The sequence below is a fragment of the Oryx dammah genome, unplaced genomic scaffold, assembly GCF_014754425.2.
Source record: "Oryx dammah isolate SB20612 unplaced genomic scaffold, SCBI_Odam_1.1 HiC_scaffold_4, whole genome shotgun sequence".
Taxonomy (NCBI): Eukaryota; Metazoa; Chordata; class Mammalia; order Artiodactyla; family Bovidae; genus Oryx; species Oryx dammah.
In genome coordinates, this window is record NW_024070188.1 from 7341819 (window position 1) to 7368279 (window position 26461).

Here is a 26461-nt window from a genome sequence, read left to right on the forward strand (position 1 = left end):
TCGTATCCATGGATGTAACCCAATACAGATCGAAAGTATTTGGGAAAAAAATTCCAAAAAGCAAAACTTTTATTTGCTATACAACAGCAATTATTTATGTAACATTTACCTTGCACTAGGTATTATATGTAATCTAGAGATGACAAAGTATGAAAGTAGGTGCATAGATTATATGCAAATACTATATCATTTTATACGAGGGGCCTGAGCACCCTGCATTTTGGTATCCTTGCAGGATTCTGGAATCAATCCCAGGGGGATACTGAAAAACAATTGTACTTCCTAAGACAATAAAAAGAGTCTACTTAGTAAGCTCTTTTTATTCAGCTGGCATTTGCTTCTTTTGTTTCTTGTTCTTTCCTTTGAAACTCATTGAACCAAGTGAAGCTTATTGTAAACTATGAAGTTTGTATGATTACAATGGGTATATACTCATTGATCATAGCAAATGTTACCACTCTAGTGTGAAATGTTGATAGTAGGGGAGTCTGCCTTTGTGTGAGTGCCGACTATCAGCAAACTGAGAAAACGCAACTTGATTAGTTTTTATCCTTGCTTTTTACCCTCTTTTTTAAAAATTAAAATTTGACTATATACACGTAATTTTATTTTGTTGCCCTCTCCCTTCATTCAAATAAAATAAAAAATACCCTTCACTTACATAAAAATACACAATATAGTGTGCATGCGTACACACACACACACACACACACACACACACACCATGAAACAGAAGAGGTGACCATAACAACAAAAAAAGACAAGATGAAAAATTCCCAAATCTGGGGGGCTTGACAGGAACAATGGAGACATAATTCTGGTGCTCTCTTGAGCAGTTTTAAATTTGTGTCTCTGACCCCCTCCCCTGGAATAACTGCTACTTCTTAACAGACCACTGTGCTGAGTGACTTGAAGTCTCTTCACTGGAGGACTCATCTCCACGCTGTCAGAGCTGTTCCTGACGATGCTGCTGGATCCTTGTTGGAGCAGAGGGCTGCTGCTTGTCGAGACCTGTTGCCAGACTGCTGCTTGTGCTGTGATACCTCCTTCCAGGACTTCTCCTTGGAGACTCAACTGTGTTGGTACTATTTGCAATAAGCTGAGTGATTTATGAATGGGGAAAAAAAAAAATCTCATCTCTTAACTCCAATCAGAAAACAGGCAGCTGGTGCCTCTCTTTGCTTCTCCTTTCCCCATTTCTCCTCTTCTTTGCTGTTGTTCAGTCACTAAGTCATGTCTAACTCTTTGTGACCCCATGAACTGTAGCCCGGGGTGAATATCAATAACCTCAGATATGCAGATGACACCACCCTTATGGCAGAAAGTGAAGAGCTAAAAAGCCTCTTGATGAAAGTGAAAGAGGAGAGCGAAAAAGTTGGCTTAAAGCTCAACATTCAGAAAACAAAGATCATGGCATCTGGTCCCATCACTTCATGGGAAATAGATGGGGAAACAGTGGAAACAGTGTCAGACTTTATTTTTTTGGGCTCCAAAATCACTGCAGATGGTGACTGCAGCCATGAAATTAAAAGATGCTTATTCCTTGGAAGAAAAGTTACGACCAACCTAGATAGCATATTCAAAAGCAGAGACATTACTTTGTCGACTAAGGTCTGTCTAGTCAAGGCTATGGTTTTTCCTGTGGTCATATATGGATGTGAGAGTTGGACTGTGAAGAAGGCTGAGCGCCGAAGAATTGATGCTTTTGAACTGTGGTGTTGGAGAAGACTCTTGAGAGTCCCTTGGACTGCAAGGAGATGCAACCAGTCCATTCTGAAGGAGATCAGCCCTGGGATTTCTTTGGAAGGAATGATGCTAAAGCTGAAACTCCAGTACTTTGGCCACCTCATGTGAAGAGTTGACTCATTGGAAAAGACTCTGATGCTGGGAGAGACTGGGGGCAGGAGGAGAAGGGGACGACCAAGGATGAGATGGCTGGATGGCATCACGGACTCAATGGACATGAGTCTGAGTGAACTCCTGGAGTTGGTGATGGACAGGGAGGCCTGGCGTGCTGCGATTCATGGGGTCGCAAAGAGTCGGACACGACTGAGCGACTGAACTGAACTGAACTGTAGCATGCCAGGCTTCTCTGTCCTTTACTATCTCCCTGAGTTTGTTTAAAATCATGTCTATTGAGTCAGTGATGCCATCCAACTACCCTATCCTCTGTCTCCCCCTTCTCCTCTTGCCCTCAATTTTCCCCAGCATCAGGGTTTTTTCCAATGAGTCAGGTCTTCGCATCAGGTGGCCAAAGTCTCCTTGCAAAACCAAAGATGAGCTGGGAGGTCAGGAATAGCAAAGGGGAACATCCTTTCCCCTGCTCCTTCCCTTTCATTATTTCCCTTTCTTCTTCAAATTCTGCTTGGGGCCTGTTCTTTTCCACTTTCATCGGATGGAAACACTTCCACTCTTCTCTCTACCATATTTTGCTGTAATGTGTAAATTCATCGATAGAGAAGGTATCCTTTTATTTTCATTTTGAAAGTATACTGTGAAACATTTGAGTTTTTAAGAGGAAAATTTACAAAGTTGATTATTTTAAATGTAAATTAAGAAATTCTTAAATTCTCCAGGTCTCTAAGCTAATCAGGTTATTTTCGCTGCACCTGGGCAAAAATGCACCTGAATTCCTATGAAGTGGATTTGCAGGTAAAATATAAGTTTTACCTCTTTTCCTCTCGTTTAAACCCAGAAGAACAAAGTTAATAAAAGAAAATCAATACATACTTATTAAGCACACAGGGAGGGTTTGAATAAACAGAGGAGGCTTACAGCACCGATTCCCGCAGTGTTCTGAAACCCCAAACTAATAACCAAATACCAATCCATAACCCTTTCCATCTCTTGGAGGATAATAGAGGTAAAGAATGGGAGAGGATAAGAAAGGGTTCCATTTCAAAAGAATACAGAAATCTTAAGGTGAAAAAGCCATTAGAACCTCACGGCGCAGATGTCAATGGAAAAAGCAGGAACCCAGGCCAAGTGCGGAATTGGCGGACAGGCGTGCGGAACCCCTGACCTCGCAGCGGACCCTAGCAGGACTCCACCTCTAGGAACCATCTCATTGGAGCTCACCTGTCAGCTTGCACCCGCCCCAGCCCCCTTTCCGCATGCGCACCACGGGCCAAAGCGACTGGGTCGTCTCGCAGCACGACCCACCCCCCGAATTCCTGGCTCTGATTGGTCTGAGTGGCAGGTCCGCCCCTTCGGCCCACCCAATGGAAAAGCCGCCTCGGCGCTCCGCCCTCCCGGCCGGCAGCTGGCGGCCCGGCAGCCTGCGAATCCGGGTGGTGAGCCGGGATGGCGGCTGTGGCGGCGTCCGCGGGCTGGCTGCTGCGGCTCCGCGCGGCCGGGGCCGACAGACCCTGGCGTCGGCTGTGTGGCGCGGGGCTGCCGCGGGGCTTCCTGCAGTCCGCCTCGGCCTACGGGGCTGCGGCCCAGAGGCGGCAGGTGGCTCACTTCACTTTCCAGCCTGACCCGGAGCCCGTGGAGTACGGTGAGCGAGGGGCTGCCCTGTCCGCTCCGCTGCGGCCCAGTCTCTCAGGCCCGTGGGAGGTCACTGTGGGTGCCGCCCTGCCCGTCCTCGGCGGGGGCCGGTAGGCTGACCTCCTTGCATCCCAGCAGAGTCCCTGCCCTGCTCTCGAGAGTCCGCTACCTGTGTGTCTGTGATTTCCTCCTTAGTTCCACGTTCGTGCTTTCGAGCAGCAGCCCCATCTCACTCGAGATGGGTGAGAGGGCGCGCGGGGTGTGCTAGGGCCGGAGGGTGGAGGGGAGTGCTTGGGAACGCCTCCTTTTCTCCGCTCTCTTATCCTTGATTTTCCAAGTCCGCCCCCATCCCTCCACCCCAGAGTTGTCCCAGCTTGCCCACCGGGGGGCCACAAGCTACAGGCAGAGAGGTATGTTTAAAGAAAAAAGCAGTCCCCGCTCCCTTTTTTGTTATTTGCTTTAGTAGAGAAAACAGAGGGACTAAAGTAACGGAATTGTTTTTCCCAAGGTCACAGAACAGCTTCTTCCTAAAGATGCGAAACAGCCATCTTCCTTTCTATCTGAGCCTAGCACTGAGCTTGTGCTGGGCAAGGCTGCCACTTAGCCAAGGAAGGGTAAGCGGTGTGGGTGGGTAATGGGCGGAGGAAGCCATCGAGTGCTTCCAACTGCGGCAAAGAATCAAGCACCTCTCACACCTCGCCGAAAGGCAGTTGCCTGACTTGCAGCTGAGGTTTCTGTAACCTCCGGAAGATCCAGTGCCTATCATCGCAACATTGGGAACAGTAGGAAAACAGTTAACTTTTCCTTGGCTGGTTAATCACTTCTCACATACTGGAGCCGACTTTTGGGGAAGTGTGTCAGTATTTACTTGTGAGTAATAAAAATGAATATTTATTGAGCGCTAACCACAGGCAGGCCCTGGACTGAGAAATTTACATTCATTCTCTTATTTGATACTTAGGACAATCTTAAGAGGTAGGTAATCTTTCCCCCCACCCCCCTCAGTTTTTCAGTTGGGTAGCTGAGATCTTGAGATAGTTTGTCCTGGATTATACAGAAAAGTTAGTGGTATCGTGTCGCAGAGTGGGAGACCACTGAAGCAACTTAGCATGCACACAGCTTTAATTTAATTGTTTAGATTCCAGAGCTTCCATTCTAAACAATGTGCTAAACTGCATGTGGAAACTATTTACTAAGAGGTGTTCTGGTTTTGTGAAATAGTAGACACCATACAGGTGAACACGATTTTTTCTCACCAACAAAATGAACCTTGAATTCTGTCTTCAAAGAAACTAGCCCAATACTTGAGAAATAGCGCATAGGTATTCTTAACCTCCTTCCATTATTATGAAATCACTAAAGCTTGAGTAAATGATAATAAAATGCTTATTCTTATTATAAAAATAACAAGAATATTATAGATAACTTGAATAATAGAAACAACAAAAAAGATAATCTCAACACCCACTACTGTAAATATTGCTAATATTTCTGGATGTATCCTTTTAGGGATTTCATTCCAGTTTAGTGGAATTAAAGAATTCCGCTGATAAAATTGGGCTTTCCAGATGGCTCAGTGGTAAAGAATCCGCCTGCCAGTGCAGGAGACATGGGTTGGATTCCTGGGTTGGGAAGATCCCCTGTAAGAGGAAACGGCAACCCACTCCAGTATACTTGCCGGGATAATCCCATGGACACAGGAGCCTAGTGGGCTACAGTCCATAGAGTCATAAAGAGTTGAATACAACTGAGTGACTGCGCACACACGCTAAAATGAATGGAAAAAAATTTCCCATAACTGTAGTTTTAATATAAATACAATCTGCATTATTTAATCAGAAGCATTTCCCCATATTGTTATATAGTTTTTTATAGCTTTCTTTAGAAGAAGACATGTTTTGGGAATTCCCTGGCAGTCCAGTGGTTAGGACTCCATGCTTTCACAGTGGAGGTCCTGGGTCCAATCCCTGGTTGAGGGACTAAGATCCTGTAAGCTGTATGACATAACCACCCCTTCCCCCCACCAAAAAAACCCCAACCAAACAAAAAAAACCTGTTCTGTTGAACAGAAACACTATATAGGTCAGTGGTTAATATCTTGGCTCTAGAATCAGATTGGCCTAGGTTCCATCTTTATCCTTACCTATGACTTTAATAAACTTATCACTTAACCCTCTACAAGCCTCAGTTTATGAGGACTTAATATCTATTTTGGAAGGTTTTTATGAGGACCAAATAAGGATAATGTATGTAATGTACTTAACACAGTCTCTGACTGCTAAGAAGCAATCACTCAGAAAATAAATGGAAACTTATACCCTTATACTTTTGTTGTTACAATTTTTCAGTGTTATAAATAATACAGATGGAAACATTTCTTGTATCTTTTATGTATCTGAGATTATTTCTTTAGGATAAAAAATAAATCCAGGGGTGAGATTTCCTACTTGAAGATATGAACACGTCATTGGATTTTTAATGCATAGTTCAAATTACCAGTTGATACTCGTATTTGCAGTATGAGTGTGAGTACTGGATATCATGCTAAAATCACAGGTGTGCTGTGATCCTGTGATTTGTGGTAGGAAATACATATCTGGTGTTTGTTCTGTTCCTGGAACAGAACTCTTGAAAATTCCCATGATGATAGCAATAAAAATGTCTTTAGTTGTATTACTGTTTGGTAAGCCCTGAAGTTACCTAAGGGGCTTCCCAGGTATGCTAGTGGTGAAGAACCCACCTGCCAATGCAAGAGATATGGGTTTGATCCCTGGGTCAAGAAGATCCCCTGGAAGAGGAATGACAACCCACTCCAGTGCTCTTGCCTGGAGAATCCCGTGGACAGAGGAGCCTGGTGGGCTTCTGTCCATGGTGTTGCAAAGTGTTGGACACGACTGAAGTGACTTCGCATACAGCACATAAAGTTACCTAAGGATGGGATTATCACCAGATGTGCTTAGCGAGTTGGAACTTTCAGTCCCACCCAGCTCACCTCTGGAAAGGGTAGGGGGACCTCCAGGTCAGTGGATTGCCAATGGCCAGTGATTTAATCAGCCATGCCTATCTAGTGAAGCCTCCTTGAAACCCCAAAGGACAGGTTCTGAGAGCTTCCAAAGGCGTGATGCTCCCAGAGAACATCTCACATCTTTCCACACACCTTGCTGTTTGCAGCTCTTCCATCTGGCTGTTCCTGAGTTATATGTATTTTATAATAAACTGGTGATCTAGTAAGTAAAATGTAAGTTCTGTAAGATGCCCTAGAAAATTAACTGAACCCAAGGAGGAGTTGTGGGAGCGTCTGATCTTATGTCCATTGGTCAGAAGCACAGGTGACAACCTGCCCTTGGGGTTGGCTCCAGGCTTGGGGGGAGGGATGGTCTTGTGGGACCGAGCCCTTAACCTGTAGGATCTGACATTATGGGAGATCGTATCAGAATTGAGTTGACACCTGATTGGAGACTTGCTCGGTGATATGTTAAAAGACCCACACTTTGGAATTGGCGTCAGAATTGTATGTGCTCATGTACACGCGTGTGCACACACACACTCACTATGGGGTATTTTGTGCTAACTGCACTTTGTTTTAATATGCATTTATTTCATTTCTATTGAATATGTTCCCATATATTTGTTTGCTAGATTTCTTTGCACTTGTGTGAATTGAACGTTCCTTGTCTTTGTGTACTTTAAAAGTTTGTACACGGTGTACTTTTTTCTGTCAATACTAATGCTACCTACCATTTTTGAGCAGCTGCTCTATTCCAGGTGGTGTTGTAGACATCAGTCTATAATCCTCCCAGTAACCCTGTTGAGTTAAAGAGCATTATGCTTATTTTACAGATGAGAAAATTGAGGCTTAGAGATGTTAGTGTCTCGCCCAAGTCTGATAAGTAGCAGGACAAGAATTTGAACCCAGATGCGTCTAACTCCAAAGCCTCCTATACAAATGTTGTACTAGTGTTTTGTGTGGTAAAGATACTAATGAATATATTCTCTCTCTGCCTTAATATATTGTTATCTCTCTGACTTTCATTTGTGCTGCAAATAATTTTTATTCTTTTGATTATTTTGACACATAAAAGGGCCTCCCTAAATAGAATAGTGGTCACAGTGGACTCTGAGGAGGTGACATTTAAACTGTACTGTAAAGAAAGGTAAAGGAATCACTTCTGCAAGGACCAGAGGGCAAGTTTGTTTTCCAGAAAGAAACAAGGGCAAGCAAGAGTGAAGTCCCTGGGGTGGGGTGAGTTTGTGCTGTAGGACCTGAGAAAGCCACTGTGGTTGGGATGTTCTGAGTAGGGGATGGTAGGCAGCTCTCAAAGGTCAAGTGTAGAAGGAAGAGTCCTTGTATTGTGGAGATGAGGGTGTTCTTTCCAGTACAGTAAGTCCCCAAAGTACCAATGAGTTCTGTTCTGAGAGCACGTGCAAAGTTCAGTTTGTTGGTAAGTCCAACAAAGTTAGCCTAGGTACCCAACTAACTCAATCTACTGTACAGTACTGTACTGTAATAGGTTTATAATATGTTCACATCTTTGAAAGTTCACAACTTGAAGGTTCACATGTAGGGGACTTACTGTATTAGAATTTTTAGAGTCGGGAACGATATAAGTAACAAGAGATTAGAAAGCATAAAGTTTATATGAGGAACAGGAATTAGTTTATTTGGAGGAAAATGGGAAGGGGTAGGAAATAAGTTTGGAAAAGTAAATGGAGGTGCCAGGCAGCAGTAATTGCAGGGATTATCTTATTCAGTGAGGGAGGGAAGGTTAACCAGTGCAGAGTAGATGGTCCATAAATATTGGACATTTGATAGTAGTTATCTCACTGAATTCTTACAGTTGTCCTACATATTAGATAGCATTATCCATGTTTTGTTGCAAAGGAAGCTGAATGTCCGTAAAGTAGCCTTCCCAGAGTCACACAGGGAGTGTCAGATGCTTTAGCTCTGTGGATTGTCTCTGTCTTCCTTCCGTGCTGCCCTGTGCTGCAAAGGGAATAGTTGCTCAGAATAACCGAGTACTGCTCATCAGACTGGCACTGCAGCATCACCTTCCCTCACTCCCCTTTGCCCGGAATTGTCTTTGATGTGTGACATTGGTAGAATTTTTTTCCCTGCTCCATTCCTCTGTTTTTAAGTGGTTGATGAACACTTTGCTCTGTGTAGTTTTTAATTTGTAAGAAACGGCCTCATAGGTTTATTTGCTCAGCCATTCACTCAGCAGATATTTACTGAGCACGCGTTACATGTTAGATACTGTTGTAAGGTCTGAGCATGTTGCTGTGATCAAAGGCACTTAAGAATCCCTGCCCTCTTGGAGTTTATGTTCTATTATGTCCCTTACATCCTGCCAGCATGCCACTTTATTTTTGCAGCATGATAATGACGTGGCTTATTTTTTATTTAAAATTGAAATTTTTTTATTCCTTTCCAGTACGGTTTATTACAGGATATTGAATATAGTTCCCTGTGCTATATAGTCTATTTTATATATAGTAGTTTTATCTGCTAATCTCAAACTGCTGACTTATTGCCTCCTCCATCTTTGGTGACCATAAGTTTTGTTTTCTATGTCTGTGAGTCTGTTTCTGTTTTGTAAATAAGTTCATTTGTAGCATATTTTAGATTCCATATATAATTGATAACATGATATTTGTCTCTTTTTTTTCTGACTTAATTGGGCTTTCCTGGTGGCTCAGATGGTAAAAGATTCTTCCTGCAATGAGGGAGAACCAGGTTCGATCCCTGGGTCAGGAAGGTCCCCTGTAGGAAGAAGTGGCAACCCACTCCAGTATTCTTGCCTGGAAAATCCCATGGACAGAGGAGCCTGGCGGGCTACAATTCATGGGGTTACAAAGAGTCGGACACGACTGAGCTTTGAACTCTGACTTAATTCACTTAGTATTATAATCTCTAGGTTGATCCATGTTTCTGAAAATGGCATTATTTCATTCCTTTTTTATGGATGAGTACTATTCCATTGTGTATATGTACTGTATCTTCTTTATCCATTTGTCTGTTGAGGGACATTTAAATTGCTTCCATGTCTTTGCTTTTGTAAATAGTGCTGCAGTGAACACTGGATTGCAAGTATCTTTTTGAATTAGAGTTTTCTCTGGATATATGCCAAGGAGTGGGATTGTAGGATTATATGGTAGCTCTAATTTTAGTTTTTTAAGGGACTTGATACTGTTTTCCAGTGTGGAAAACATCCCCACCATCAGTGTTGGCATGGGGGGTTCCTTTTTTCCACACCCTCTCCAGCGTTTATTTGTAGATGTTTTAATGATGGCCATTCTGACCTGTGTGAGGTAATGTCTCATTGTAATTTTGATGTGCATTTCTCTAATAATTAGCAAAACTGATCATCTTTTCTTTTGCCTGTTGGCCAGATGATGACCTGTTTTTTCATGATGTTCTACTTAGGACAGTTTTGAGGAAGCAGCTCTGAGTGAGTGAATGAAAGTCACTCAGTCGTATCTGACTCTGCGACCCCATGGACTATACAGTCCATGGAATTCTCCAGGCCAGAATACTGGAGTGGGTAGCCTTTCCCTTCTCTAGGGGCTCTTCCCAACCCAGGAATTGAACCCAGGTCTCCCGCATTGTAGGCAGATTCTTTACCAGCTGAGCCACAAGGGAAGCAGCTCTGATCTAACCATGAAACACTGTTTTACCAGAGGATACCCTTTAGCTTTCATCTTTGGCCTGGGAAATTGCACTGCTGTGTATATTTAAGTTTGTTTCATTATAACTTTTTATCTTAGGAAAGAAGAGTCATCAGTCCAGCTTTGAAATTTTGCAGCCAGTTAATGATACTGGTAATTGTGTGATTTGGCAACTGGATTTAATGATTTTGTAGTGGTGTTCAGAAACATTTTTCTTTTCTTTTTTTTTTTTTAAGTCTTTCCAGTGGCACAGCTCTGATTAGATATGCTCAGTGTATGTTTATCTTATCAGGAGGGAAGATTAGGCATACTTTATCAATAGTTTTTGCTGTCACCTCCAGGAAAATAAATAATTCTAAGGAAAAAAAAAGCAAGAGGGTTCCAGAAAAACATCTATTTCTGCTTTATTGACTATGCCAAAGCCTTTGACTGTGTGGATCACAAGAAACTGTGGAAAATTCTGAGAGATATGGGAATACCAGACCACCTGACCTGCCTCTTGAGAAACCTATATGTAGGTCAGGAAGCAACAGTTAGAACTGGACATGGAACAACAGACTGTTTCCAAATAGGAAAAGGAGTATGTCAAGGCTGTATATTGTCACCCTGCTTATTTAACTTACACACAGAGTACATCATGAGAAACGCTGGACTGGAAGAAACACAAGCTGGAATCAAGATTGCCGAGAGAAATATCAATAGCCTCAGATATGCAGATGACACTACTCTTATGGCAGAAAGTGAAGAAGAACTAAAGAGGCTCTTGATGAAAGTGAAAGAGGAGAGTGAAAAAGTTGGCTTAAAGCTCAACATTCAGAAAACGAAGATCATGGCATCTGTTCCCATCACTTCATGGGAAATAGATGGGGAAACAGTGGAAACACTGTCAGACTTTATTTTTTGGGGCTCCAAAATTACTGCAGATGGTGACTGCAGCCATGAAATTAAAAGATGCTTACTCCTTGGAAGAAAAGTTATGACCAACCTAGACAGCATATTGAAAAGCAGAGACATTACTTTGCCAACAAAGGTCCGTCTAGTCAAGGCTATGGTTTTTCCAGTGGTCATGTATGGATGTGAGAGTTGGACTGTGAAGAAGGCTGAGCGCTGAAGAATTGATGCTTTTGAATTGTGGTGTTGGAGAAGACTCTTGAGAGTCCCAAGGAGATCCAACCAGTCCATTCTGAAGGAGATCAGCCCTGGGTGTTCATTGGAAGGACTGATGCTAAAGCTGAAACTCCAGTACTTTGGCCACCTCATGCGAAGTGTTGACTCATTGGAAAAGACTCTGATGCTGGGAGGGATTGGGGTCAGGAGGAGAAGGGGACGACAGAGGATGAGATGGCTGGATGGCATCACTGATTCGATGGACGTGAGTCTGAGTGAACTCCGGGAGTTGGTGATGGACCGGGAGGCCTGGCATGCTGCGATTCATGGGGTCGCAAAGAGTCGGACACGACTGAGCGACTGAACTGAACTGAAGGAAAATAAATATTTAAATGATATTACCTCTGAATAACTTGTGATTTCTTCCTGATTCATCCATAAATCATACTGCATATTTAAAAAGAATCAAAAGTAAATATTGCTCTATTAAAAATTGTCATTTAAAGCTTTTAAAACCATCTAGTAGAAGAGTAGTTAATCTAAAACCCCAAAATTCTGATTCTGTTCAGAAAAATAAGTATTCAGGAGTGAAAGATTATGTGTTCATATGGAAATATAACCTTTAAATACCCTTACCTGTAAATTGTTTTCATATAAGATGAGCAAATTCTTTGTGGTTATGAAGCAATACTGTCCAGATTCACTCTGTATGATTTCTATTATTAGAGTCTTTACTTTATTCTTGTACTGGAAACTTGCCAAGCTGCAGTTCAATGAGATATCTTAGGGGCATTCAGTATTAATTCAAATGATCAGCAGACTTGAAATAAATACTAGCATAGATGTTTAGGCATTTTCATTCTCCCCAGGGTCTTAGCTGTGAAAATCCTCATAGATTTTCATAGATAAAAATCTTACTTTAGGAAATGTTTAAAAGAGGAGAAGGAGTGGGAATGTCGTGGTGGCTGAGAAAACAGTTTACCCTAAGCCATCCTCATTTGATACCCGGCACCAGTCAACTCTTCCAAGAACTTTTCTAGAATGGAGAAAAGGATTTAAGCAAAGTACCTATTAAATGATATAGACTTAGCCTGAAGAAAAATAATTTGTGAGGTAATTATGGACATGGAGTGTGATGGTGATATGACAACAATTTCTTGAATAGATTCCTATTCTCCACACCAGAAATGTGAGTAGAAACAGGCTTTATTATGGGCTCAGAAGGCAGCAGGGCAGATCTGATTGAGTATTTGTTGTTCAGTTGCTAAGTCATGTCTGACTCTTCGTGACCCCATGGACTGCAGCACACCAGGCTTCCCTGTCCTTCACTATCTCTTGGAGGTTGCTCAAACTTGTGTGCATTGAGTTGGTAATGATACAGACTGTCATTCAGCAGTGTGGAAGGGATCAGAGAGATGTGTGAGCCCAGAGCTGGACAGAGAATCAGAAGGCTGGGTGTCAATGGAAGATGGCAGACTGGAGGTGTCCTGAGTCGGAGCCTGCTGTGGAGCCAGGCTGTTCTGGGGATAGGTCTCCAGGAAAAGGACAGGTGACCAGGGTCTCATGGCTGCAGGTTGAAGGCAACAGCAGTTGCTGTTGTGATCCAACCTGGGAATTAGACCTTGGCTTTGAGGACACACAGGCAGCTGACGTTCACAGAATTTAGGTGGACCAGTGGTTGGGGAATAAGCAGCAGGCATTGGAGGGATTTGATAACTGCATAGCTATGGATTAAGGTGCACGGATCAGGCACTGACATGAAGACAGTGATGGTTTAGTCGCTAAGTCGTGTCCAACTCTTGGACTCGATGGCCTGTAGCCTGCCAGGCTCCTTCCTCTTTCCATAGGGATTCTCCAGGCAAGAATACTGGAGTGGATTGCCATTTCCTTCTCCAGGGGATCTTCCTGACCCAGGAATCAAACCCAGGTCTCCTTCATTGCAGGCAGATTCTTTATCAACTGAGCTACGAAGACAGAGCTTGAGCATCAGAGAAGACATGGGCAGAAAGGAACCTTTTTTGCTCTGAGTTGTGTTTTCACAGATGATTTGACCCTAAATTTCTAGGAAGATCGTGGGGACTGGGCATCACTGAGGCTTAAATCAAAGCCCTGAAATCATGTTTATTTTTGAATTCTGACATTTGGAACTTTATCAAATAAAGCTTCATACCATTCAGAATAATGGCCAAGGTCAAGATGAAGGACACAGACACAGTCCAGAGTCTAACAAAAATTAGCTAATATTTATTCAGTGCTCACTAGTCATGCACTCTTCACTGTTCTGTGCATTTACTGTTCCATTTAATCATTTTAACAGCCCATTTAAGGAGACAGAGATTGGCTGACAGAGATTCTACTTGAGCAGTAAGATAATAGGAAGGACCAAGCTGTTGTGTTAAGGCATGGGATTGTAGAGTTCTCCAAACAGTTCTGGGCGCTGAAGTTCTTTTAGCCTTTCTCATTGTTTATGGCTATTTGCTATGTCCATGGCTATTTGCTCTTATTGGCATATTTAACACATGCCATTGGTCATGTGTGTGTGTTATGACCTATGTTCCTAAAACCCATCCAGGGCATCTTCCCAGACCCCTCCCACTCTGCTTGCTTCTCTTTACTGACTTTCTATAGCTTTTATTTACGTGGACATGTATTTGTTCAACTTCATTGTATTCTTTCTTCCTTTTTTTTTAAATAGTTGTTTTTAAATTGTTTAATATGTTTCAGTTTTGGCTCCTCAACAAGCATTTTAAGTTGTATTGCTTTTATATCTTCCACAGAGACCTTACCATGGTAAATAATCCAGTAAATTTGTGTAATATATTCCATGCTTTCCTTTCTACCTTGGCTTTAATCAAAGTTTAATTGACTTAAAAAACTGATTATTTTTTATGTATGTTATAATACATCGTTTTTCTTTTTTCTTTTTTTTTTTTTCAATTTTCACAGGGCAAACTCAGAAAATGAATCTCTTCCAGGCAGTAACAAGTGCCTTAGATAACTCATTGGCCAAAGATCCTACGGCAGGTAAACTTCCTTGGTGCTTGTGGTTATTGTTGTTTAGTTGCTAAGTCATGTCCAGCTGTTTTGCAACCCTATGGACTGTAGCCCACCAGGCTCCCCTGTCCATGGGAATTCCCAGTCAAGAGTACTGGTGTGGGTCGCCATTTCTTTCTCCAGGGGATCTTTCTGACCCAGGGATCGAACCCTCGTCTTCTGCATTGGCAGGCAGATTTGTTACTGCTGAGCCACCAGGGAAGCCCTGCTTGGCTATGGTAGTTGTGTTAATTCAGAACTGAAGATTTGCCAGAAATATTTGTCTGGAGCTCAATGGATAGCATTATACCTACTTGAAATTTTTACAAGACCTGAACAAATGCTTAAGGCTAAATAATCAAATTATGATATTAAACATTTTTATCCTCATTATGAATTATTTCTCATGCGTATATGACACTGACATTATTAAATTAATTTTTTCCATGGTATGTGTGGTCCTGATAATACAACATAATGCCTTTTAAAATATGTGCTACTGTTCTCTAGCATATACAACAATTGGAGGATAGCACTTTGTTCAGTTATCTATTTATTGATATAAAATGAAAGTTTAGTTCTGTGCTTTCCTTTGGGATACATTATCATTCAACTTGTAAGATTTTTTTGGAAAATAACTTTAATATTGATAATTAACTTTATAAATACCTTATCTTATTAAATTATTGATATAAAAAGAGTTGTACTGCTGTGTGTGTTCTAAATTACATTGACTTGACTTTATATGTATATTTAGTATACCTTGGGTTTCCCCCTTGAGAATCTCTGGTTTTAAGGTCAAGTGGAAAGCAGATTAGTTTTTAGGAAAAGTGAGAGCTGGACTTGCTTTGTTTTGAAAGAGAATGACTGATATAGTCACGTAGATAAGGGTGAGTTATTTTCTTGAGGTCTTTGAAGCTGGTGAGGTGCATTAATGGGACTAGAATTCAGCTTTGTGAACATCCCCTTATTCAGTTTAATTTGCCTTGCCTACGTAGCACCTCTGAGTTTTCACCGGAACTATTCTTTGCCTTGCTCTTTACATTCCATTATACTTGCAGTCTCTGTCACTTTCCTACTTGTGACTATTGTCTCAGCTTGAGATGCTGTTCCTTCAGCTTCTTCAAATCGCTGATTCTCATTGTATATAGTATATTAAAAAAAAAAAAAAAAAAGGAAAATCAGGGGACTTCCCTGGTGGTCCAGTGGTTAAGACTTCGCCTTTTGATGCAGGGGGTATGGGTTAGATCCCCAGTTGGAGAGTGTGAGTCACAGTTCTGCCTCTTGCTTTCTGGCTTGTTAAGTTACTCGACTACTTTTCTGGCCTTGTTTCCTTCATGGGTGAAATAAGATGAGGTTCCAGATCAGTGTTTCTTTCTCAGCAGAGGATCCTCCCCGTGCACTTCTCACTCTCTGGAGACCCTGTTGGCTGTTGCCGCTGTGCGGTCAGCGGCCCACCCGCTGCACGGAGACCAGGCGTGTTGCTCTGTGTCTGCAATGCACGGGACAGGCCGCTAGGATAGGATTATCTAGTCCAAAGTGTCACTTATGTCGAAATTGGGAAACCTTGATTTAGATCTCGGGATCCATTTCTGTTTTCTAATTTCATATGTAGACATTTACATTACTTATTGTTAGCCTCATTTAGGAATGATTAGATACAACATGTTCTTTATTGTTTTTCAGTAATATTTGGTGAAGATGTTGCCTTTGGTGGAGTCTTTAGATGTACTGTTGGCTTGCGAGACAAGTATGGTAAGTTAGTATCTTTATATATGAACAGTATTCCTGTAGAGTGTACACATCTTGGCAGTACAAAGTATGCCTGTTGAAATGTTTGCCATGTCCTTATTGCATCATCAGATTCCTTTTGTTTCCACAGCCACCCCCAGACTCCTTTGGCCTAGATTTCACTAAATGTGTTCTAACTGTAGCTTCCGTATGGTCTAGTTCATATTCTAAGTATTATAGATTTTAAAGTATTCTTCATTAAATGTATTGTTTGTCATTCATTCATACATCTGGGAATCTTCAGCCTCTTATTGCTGCCCTACCTTTGCCCATTTCAATCCCATTCAAAGTTCTGCCCTATTGATCACTGCTATAGATTTCATCTTTTATTATCTGCATTAGGATTCTCCAGAGAAATCGAACCATTAGGATATACCTATGTGTGGGTAGATGTGTGTGTGTGTAAAAAATACACCTGTGTATGGATGTGTTTTTATGTCTATATGTGCTGTAGTGTGCTCAGTTGCTTCAGGCACGTCCAACTCTGTGACCCCATGGACCTTAGCCCGCCAGGCTCCTCTGTCCATTGGATTTTCTGAGCAAGAATATTGGAGTGGCTTTCCATGCCTTCCTCCAGGGGGCCTTCAGGACTCAGAGATCAAACCAGCATCTCCTGTATCTTCTGCAATGCAGGTGGATTTTTTTTTTTTTTTTGTCTCTGAGCCTCTGGGGACACCCCGTCTATATCTATGTTTATACATGTACATGCTTCCCAGATGGTGCTAGTGGTAAAGAACCCGCCTGCCAATGCAGGAGACGTGAGAGACACGGGTTCGATCCCTGGGTTGGGAAGATGCCCTGGAGGAGGAAATGGCAACCCACTCCAGTATTTTTGCCTGGAGAATCCCATGGACAGAAGAGTCGTGGGTTATAGTCCATAGGGTCGCAAAGAGTCAGACCGGACTGAGGCGGCTTAGCACAATACATAAATCTATATTGAGAGAGCAAGAATCAGAGAGTTATATTTTAAGAAATTGGCTCACACCATTGTGGGGCTCACAACTCAGAAATCTGTAGGGCAAGCCAGCCGACTAGAAAACCAGGCAGTCTTTAGGACACATTTCTCCTGGTTTGGGAAACCTTAGAAAGACCCTTTGGGAAAGACCCTTTAAGGCCTTCAAGTGATTGGATGAAGCCCATCCACATTAAGAAGGATAGTCTGCTTTACTTAGATGTTAATCACGCCTAAAAATACCTTCCCAGAGAATCTAGACTGGTATCTGACAGCCTGGCCACATCACCTAGCCAACTGGACACCTGTCAGTGAGCATCACAGCATCCTTCCACATTTCATCCCCGCCAGTCAGTGTCTTCTGCCTGGCACGTGAGCCATTTCTGCCCATTGCTGTCACTTACTTCATTCAGCTCAGACTTAAAGCCATCAGAGGAGGCATGCAGGCCCATTCCAACATCCTCACAGCAGATTTGCTCTGTAAGGAATGTGTTCCAATGCCTTGCTATTGCACTGCCTTCCTTGGAGGCACTTTGACCTTTCATTTGTTTCCTCAGTCTTATCTAATCTGGAAGTCAAAGCAGTTGAGTTTGGGTAGGAGTTGACACTTGCCTTCCTTCTGGCCTTGACCACTGTGCTGTAAAGCTCATGTGGGTAGAAAAAGGAGTGAGGGGCTTTAAGATGTTTTTTCCCTCCCAGTTGTTCCTTCTTGTTCCCCTCTTCCTCTGATGTTATACTTGCATCCAGGAAACCCTAGCTGAATCCAGGAGATCAAGTGTTCCATCCCACTTGTTAGGAGCTCTCAGGTGGTTCTTTCCCTTTCCCTTTATAGCAGTTTGGTTTGGGTCCTGTCCCTCTCTGCTTTCTCCTTGCTGTCTATTTTAATAGAGTTGAGATTGTTGGTTCCATCTCAGCCATCTCAAACTCTCTTAGCCCCAGCTAATTCTGACTGCTAGAGACTTTAGATCTTCAAAAGGAAATCAAAGGGACTTCCCTGCTGGTCCAGTGGTTGGAAATTTGCCTCCCAATCAGGGGATGTGGGTTCCATCCCTGGTTGGGGAACTAAGAGTCCACATGCTGTGGGGCAGCTAAGCCCTGTGCACTGCACTGCGACCGCTGAAGCCTGCAGGCTCTAGAGCCCATGCTCTGCACCAGGGGAAACCTGTGTCCTGCAACTAGAGGAAGCCCTCACACTGCAAAGAAGACCCAGTGCAGCCAAAAAAAAAAAATAGAAACCTTTATGCATTTGATGTCTAAATGCATGTGCATTGTGGAAACTTTGGAAGATGTAGAAAAGCATAAAGAAGAAAATAAAAATTGCCCAAAGCAGCAGAGAGAAACTCGAGAAAACCACTATACCTATCTTGATATTATATACACTTCAAGGACATATTTGAATATATTTATATATATTAACTAATATTTAAAGCATAGAATTAGCCTTTTTTTTTTTTCCTTAGGATTTTTAACTCTGTTTACATTGCCCATCTGTTGTTGCTTGCTGTCTGTTTTGTCCAGTAGAGACCTTAGCATATTAATCTTGTGTGTGTGCATGCATGCCTGCTGAGTCGCTCAGTCATGACTCTTTGCAACCCTATGGACTATGGCCCTCCAGGTTTTTCTGTCCATGGGATTCTCCAGGCAAGAGTACTGGAGTGGGTTGCCATTTCCTTCTCCAGGGGATTTTCCAGACCCAGAGACTGAACTGGTGTCTCCTGTATCTCCTGCATTGCAGGTGGGTTCTTTACTGCTGAGCCATCAGGGAAGCCTAGTGTATTAATCATAGATGTTTTAAATCCCGTCGGATAATTCTAGCATCCTTCCCACATCTGGTTCTGATGTTTGCGTTGTCTCTTTAAACTGTGCTTTTTGCCTTTTGGTGTGCCTTGTCATTCTTTCCTTGTTAGCCAGATGTGATGCATTGGGTAAAAGGAACTGCTGTAAATAGGCCTTTAGGAATGAGGTGGGGAGGTGTTTGTGGGCTAAGGAACAGTGTTCTATAATCCTCTGATTCGGTTTGTCTTTTAAGTGAGCCTGTGCCCTTGGACCATGAACTTCCCAAGTGTTTCTCAGCTTTTTCTCTCCACCTCTGGTAGAACTGGGTGGCTAGAGAGAGCTGGAGTTGGGTCTTTTCCTGCTTTGAGGTCAGCTGGGTTCTGATGCTACACAGGCGTTTGGGCTCTGGTTAACTAGCGGGTTTTACTTGAGTGCTCAGGCTTGTTTCAGAATGGTTCCTCGTTTACTTCGCCTGCTGAAGGCAAGAGGGGATTTTCTGACATTGACTGTGAAAACCTGATCGAGCTTCTGAAGGGAAAAGTCACAAAATTGTAGGGGGGGGGGCCCTTATGACTGGGTCTTCTGAGTTTTTAACTCACAGACTTGTCCTCACGGAAGCTCCAACAATTCCTCAGCCACAGCCCAGGTTTCCTACCCCACTCCTGGTCTCTGCTCTGCAGTCAAGAGTCCCTGTATTCACTGGTCTGCCTCTCCATTCTTGGGGACAGCGGTGTGCTCTGTGTCCTTGCTTCTCTAGCGGGTCCAAGAAAAGTTGTTGATTTTACAGCATGTTCTGCTTTTCACTTCTCGTGAGGAAGGCTTGGCGGCTTGCAAGCTTCTTCCGAATTTCCGCCTCCAGTCTAGACCTCAGGCCTGAGCGTCACCTCTGTGGGTGCTTCCCCTCACCCCACTGCAGTCTTCGCCCTGGTGTTCCCGTCACTTCAGCCTCAGCATTTCTAAGCTCATGTTTTCAAACTCAGCTGAATTTATTATGTTCTCCCAGAAAATCCACGCCTCCTCCTACATCTCTTGGCGAACATACCGTCGTCCGCTTGGTTACTTAAGCCGGAAAGCGGAGGAGGTCCTAGTCTCTCCCCTCTTCCTCGTCCGCCACGTTCATCAGGTCCTCCGATTTTGTCTTCAGAGTTTGTCTTGACCGTGGCCTCTCCTTTTCATCCTCACTGCCCTGGAGGCTCACTTTGGATCCGAATCGTCTCTGCTTGCTTCTCTTAGTAATCACCCTCCCTCCTGTCCCAACCTTGATGTCAGTGTGATCAAGCTAAAATGTGCATTTCTTGGCAGAATATGCAGGAGATTTTGAGATCTGCCCTCTTCCCACTCACTTGGCCTCATTTCCTTTATTAAAACTGAATTATTTCCCCTGAAGCCTGTGTTGTTTTTCATCTCTCTTCCACCGCACGTGCAGCTTGGATCTCCCTCCCCCCACCCACTTAATTCCCTGGGGAAACTCCTCTTTTACCTTCACAGGTCTTCTTTTTAAGGCTCTTCCTAAAACAAAACAACCAATCAAAAAGTGGGCAAAAGACTTCAACAGACATTTCTCTAAGGAAGACATACAAGTGGCCAAATGGTACATGAAAATTTGCTCAGCGTCACTAATTCTTAGAGAAATGCAAATCGAAACTACACTGAGATATCACCCACCTCACACGGTCAAAATGGCCAACATCAAAAAGTCTATGAATAATAAATGCTGGAGAGAGTGGGGAGAAAAGGGAACCCTCCTGCACTACTGGTGGGAATGTAAACTGGTACAGTTAGTATGGAGAATGTGAGGTTTCCTTAAACAACTAAAAAGTATTTTTTACTTGATCACTGGTATTTCCCCGGTGATCCAGTGGTTAAGAATCTGCCTGCCAATGCAGAGGACATGGGTTCGATTCCTGGTCTGGGAACTAAGATCCCAAATGCCACGGAGCAGCTAAGCCTGTGGGCCACAACTACTGAGCCTGTGCTCTAGAGCCTGTGCTCACGGAACAACTAGAGAGAAAGCCTGTGGCCATAACTCCTGAAGCTCATGCGCCCTGGAGCCTGTGTCCTGCAACAAGAGAAGTCACTGCAATGAAAAGCTGTGCACGGCAAGTAGAGAGTAGTGCCTGCTTGCTGCAACTAGAGAAAGCCTGCAGGTAGCAATGAAGACTTGGTGCAGCCAAAAGTAAAAAAGTAAAAAGCAAGCAAAACTAAAGATGAAGTTGCCATACGATCCTGCAATCCCACTTCTGGGCATACATCCAGAGAATACCATAATTTGAAAAGACGCATGGACCCCAGTGTTCATCGCAGCACTGATTACAGTAGCCAAGATGTGGAAGCAACCTAAATGTCCATCAGCAGATGAATGGATAAGGAAGATTCAGTACATACACATGATGGAAACTTCGCCATAAAAAAAGAGTGAAATAATGCCATTTGTAGCAACATGAATGGACATAGAGATTATCACACTAAGTGAAATAAATCAGATAGAAAGATAAATAGCATGTGATATCACTTATATGTGGAATCTAAAAAAAAGAAAAAGATATAAATGAACTCATTTCCAAAACAGAAAGAGACTCACATAGAAAACAAACTTACAGTTACCAAAGGGAAAAGGATGGGAGAGGGATAAGTTAGGAGTTTGGGATTAACATATACGCACTCCGATATATAAAATAGATAACCAACAAGGACCTAGAGTATAGCACAGGGAACTATACTCAATGTTTTGAAATTACCTATTAACATAAAGGAAGAGAATCTGAAGAAGGAAACATGTATATATATTTTTTCTTCTTCAGACTCTCAAATTCTTCTTCATATATATGAATATATGAATTGCTGGGCTGTACACCTGAAACTACTGTTGCCAAGAAGAGAGAAAAAGGTTCTTCCTGACTCTCCGAGCTTATCCAGTCACTGCTTTATCACTGTCCAGATGTTTACATCTTTTGCATATTGCAAAATTGCAATTACATGTTGTAATTGTCTTCCCAAGAGATTTCTACACCAGGCAACTTCTCCAAGGCAATAGGCATTTAAGTCATCTTGGATCCTTAGCTTCTAATATATATTCTAATACTATCAGACAGTATTGATTGAGTGAATGTTGCTGAGTATCGTTACCCTTCACTTCTTTCACCAAGACGGGCCTGCTGCCTCAGAAAGGGGATTTCCTTATTTCCCTCTAATGATTTTAGTTGGTCCCATTTTTCCTTAAAAATAGCTTAAACCAGGGAGAAACTAGCTGTCATTTGAAAAAGTCCACTGCTCGTAGAAGGTGCTGGCAGATTTATGTTTATATGATGAGGACTTGAGCTAATTAACAGCTATTTAATTCTTAGCTTTACTGTAAGCAGATGTTGTGAATTTTTACACTAGCTTTAGGACTATGAATTCGAATTTTGAATAATTCCAGATCAATATGAATAATTAAATCACTGTCACTCTAAGAGGAAATGAGCTTCAGTTTTCAGGAGTGAAGAATAAAGGAAATGGGGAAGAGAAATCTATCCAGACAGAACTTTTTGTATATTTAAGAAATAGCACATCTTTTGAAAATACTGTTCTACCCTTTTGAGTATACGCTGGGAATTTTAAGCTATACAGAAAAATGCTTGGCTTGGTAGTCGCTTTTTTTCAAGTTAAAAGATTTCATATTTATTTAATTAAAAAAATTTTAATTGAAATATAATTGATTTACAATATTGTGTTTGTTTCAGGTGTACAACAGAGTGGTTCAGTTATACATATTTATATGTATTCAAATCTATATATTTTTAAAGATTCTTTTCCATTATAGTGTATTACAAGATATTGAATATAGTTCCGTGTGCTATACAGAAAATCATTGTTGTTTAAAGATTTTGTATTGAAAAGAATTACAAAGATTATGTTGATGTAACTGAATGCTTTGAATGAGATGGCAGGAAAACCTCTTGGGGGGAATTGATTTCACTTTCTGCGGAGAGCTGGGTGTTGAGAAGGGATTGGCCAGTAGGTGGCAGCCTACACTTTGAAATGAGACCGTCCCTATTGAGGGTTTTAAATTCGACCAGAAGAGTTTGGATTGAGGGTTACTGACACCATAAACATTGTGAAGCTGAATACTACTTAATATTAAAAATAAGAAATTGGCTCATTAGGGGCAATCCTATTAAAACAAACGAAGGGAGATAGAACTTAAAAAATTTTTTTTGCCTGTCATGTGGGATCTTATATCCCTTATCAAGGATTGAGTCTGTGCCCCTTGCATTGGAAGGGCAGAGTCTTAACCACGGAACCACCAGGGAAATCCCAAGAGAGAGCTGTTTTGTACCCCAGATAACCCAGATACTCATCACCAGTTTAGCATCACCAATCTGCATTTCTGCTTCCTTGTTCTTTGCCAGAACAGAGAAAGAGTGCTTGGAAACACTTGAAAATAGAAGAGCATAACCTCGTTAACACATGGCAGGTTTACCTTTTTATGGGAGATAACTCTTTGATTGCCAGTTCGATCCCTAGGTCAGGAAGATCCCCTGGAGAAGGAAGTGGCAACCCACCCCAGGATCCTTGCCTGGGAAATCCCATGGACAGAGGAGCCTGGTGAGCTCCACTCCATGGAGTCTCAGAGTCAGACACAACTGGGTGACCGAGCGTGCGCGCACGGAGGTGAGAAAAGGGACAGCAGAGGACTTGGGGAATTCATTCACAGGCCTAAACATCTGCCTTTTCATGGGGTTTGATGTTTTTCCATGACTATTCATTTCTGTCCACCTCGACTGTGGCTTGTAGCAGCTTGGGAAAAGGAATATAATCACTCACTTGTTTTCTTATGTAAACTTCAGAGAAATTGTATAACCAGATGCTTTAAGACACTGAATTCGGGAAGGCAAACTAGGACAGGCATGGGGAGAAGGCGAGTTTTCTTCTGTCATCTGCCAGTATTTGCAAATTGACTTTGAGCTCCAGCATGCTCGTCAGTAAAGTGAAAGGAGAGCATATGTTTAGGTATTCTTTATGCTTTTATCTTTTTTTAGAAAGAGGAACACATTTGCTTTAGGCTTTAATTTCTTTTACATTAAGAGGTTTTATGAGTATAATAATTATGCCATCTTAGAACTGTGGTCTGCTTTGGGCACTTTATTCTCTCTCTCTCTTTAATATTGTTGGAGTATTGTTGATCTATAATGTTGTATCAGTTTCAGGTGTACAGCAAAGTGATTCAGTTATACATACACATATATTCATTATTTTTCAGATTCTTTGCCCATGTTAGTATTACAGAATATTGGATAGAGTTTCCTGTGCTATACAATACCTTGTTAATTATTTACTTTAGTAGAGAGTAGTTATGTATTTCTCAATTTTCTCTTAACGAGTCCCCTTTCCAGTATAAGTTTTAAATGTGGAGGCTGAAGGCAGAGTCTTTTGACATATCTCATACTTGTACCTGAAATAGGAAGTTAGCATCTTCAGCAGGAAAAAGTGAGCTTACATTATATGTTCCTCCTGCAAAGAGAGGGCTACTCGGATGATGACCATTCTCTTGGGTCCCGTGCCAGGTTCCACTGAAGAAATGGAACCTGTGAGATGGGGTTTGGCCTCTGGGCAGTTAAAACTAATTTTGCTGGGGAAAAAAATAATTTGGTAAACTAATGACAATTCTTTGGGAATATGGACTACCTGGCTTTTCTCCCCTATTGAAGAATATACGTTTAAGACTTCAGGACAGACTGAATACCAGATCTAGATTGTAAGGTATCTTAACTGTTCCATGAATTTGGGGCAAAAACAAGAATTCATAAGATGGTGTAAACTTTTTTTTTTCTAATATGCTTAAAAAACTATTTTAAAAGGATTGCTAGTAGTTGTGTTTTTCTTCCTTCCTAAAAGTCAGGCACTTCACATTGCTCCTGCTATTATAAGGCCCCTTTGCTTACTAAAAGCACACACGTAGACGAATTAGTTAAAGAACATGTCAAAATGCCTTTCTTTTTATCCAGTTGAAGGAGTTATCCTCAAAAGTGGGATGAATGTACTGTTAGCATATACTTTACTTGTATTGTATCCTTTACTTGTATTGGTCTGATTTCTGGTAGGGCCGAGTCCCAGTCCTCCCTTCTCTGGAGGCCCAGGGTAAAGTCCCATAACGCCTGGGTATCTGTAGGTTGCAGGAGACGTCTGCAAGGCCACCCCTTTCAGCCGCCTCTCCCACCTCCTCCCCCTTCTTTCAACCTGGCTTCCTTTCCTCCCTTTGAAATCTTTGATGTTAGTACTTGGATCTGAAGTTCTGTGTCTCTATAGGAGGTTTTCTGAGAGAATGTATTCTTGTATTTAAGGGCTTCCCTGGTGGCGCAGAGGTTAAAGCGTCTGCCTGCAATGTGGGAGACCTGGATGCGATCCCTAGGTCGGGAAGATCCCCTGGAGAAGGAAATGGCAACCCACTCCAGGATTCTTGCCTGGAGAATCCCGTGGACGGAGGAGCTTGATGGGCTACAGTCTATGGGTCGCAAAGAGTCGGACACGACTGAGCGACTTCACTTTCACTTACTTGTGTTAGTTTCCTTTACATATTTCTTTAATGCCCTTTTGTAAATTTTCATTAAACAAAAATATATTAGAATTGGTACAGTTGCTTTCTTTCAGCTTCTCTAAAGATCACACTGAATATCATCACAGTCATGATGGCCAGTGAGTTAACAAATAACATTTAAGAGATTTAGATATTTAATCAACTTTGTACGGTATTGGTGTGTGTATGTGCTCAGTTGCTAAGTCGTGTCTGGCTCTTTTGCAACCCCGTGGACGGTAGCCCACCAGTCTCCTCTGTCCCTGGGATTTCCCAGGCAAGAATACTGGGAATGGGTTGCCATTTCCTTCTCCAGGGGATCGTCCCGGCCCAGGGATTGGACTCTTGTCTCCTGCATTGCAGGCCAATTGTTTACCACTGAGCCACCAGGGAAGGCTATGGGGTATTAGAACTGGAGAGAAATTGAGTATGTATCTCGTTCAGGGATTCTCAGCTAGGGTGGTTTTGCCCTCCTGGGAGCATTTGGCCACATCTAGAGAGACATTTTTGGTTGTCGCATCTGGGGATTGCCACTGTACACAGCGGGTAGGGGTCAGGAATGCTGATAATCATCTCTTGGGGCAGAAGGCAGCCATCTAAACAAAGAATGATTTGACCCCGAATGGCAAAGCTCTGAGGTTGAGAAACCTTGATCCAGTCCTTCTTCACATAATATAGAGACTGAGGTTCTGAGAGGTTAGATGCTGTTACCAAGTTGCCCAGGGGCAAGTGGGGGAACCAGAGCCAGAACGCAGTTCTGAGCTCTTGGTTCTACATTGTTTTTTGTTTTTATTTATAAATGAGCAACTCATTGATATAGAAAAGCATGAGAAATATAAGGAATTGATAAGGAATTTTAATAAAGCTTAAGGGTTTGGATTGTTCATGGGATCAGAAGCAGCTAGTCATCAGTAATCTGTATTAAAAAGTTTTTAATGACATTTTTTTGTGACTCTTTTGTGGATGGATTTTTTAATGCATTAAGCTGTTCTGAGGTGGCAGCTGGTGCTTTAATGTTTTTTTTTATCTTAGTTGATTAAACAATAAATGTTAGCGCTGCCAGCAGGTGTTCTCGTTGACATTTTCAGCATCAG

At 42.3% G+C, this 26461-nt stretch overlaps 1 protein-coding gene across 1 annotated transcript in view; it reads left to right on the top strand.

Moving 5' to 3' along the window:
* The first annotated feature begins 3225 nt into the window (after positions 1-3225).
* BCKDHB (branched chain keto acid dehydrogenase E1 subunit beta) overlaps positions 3226-26461 on the top strand; it is a 267225-nt gene continuing 243989 nt past the window's right edge. The window contains exons 1-3 of the mRNA XM_040239085.1: positions 3226-3499; positions 14209-14286; positions 15982-16050. Coding sequence (XP_040095019.1) covers positions 3304-3499; positions 14209-14286; positions 15982-16050 — 343 coding nt within the window. The 5' untranslated portion in view covers positions 3226-3303. The remainder of the gene's footprint in view (positions 3500-14208; positions 14287-15981; positions 16051-26461) is intronic.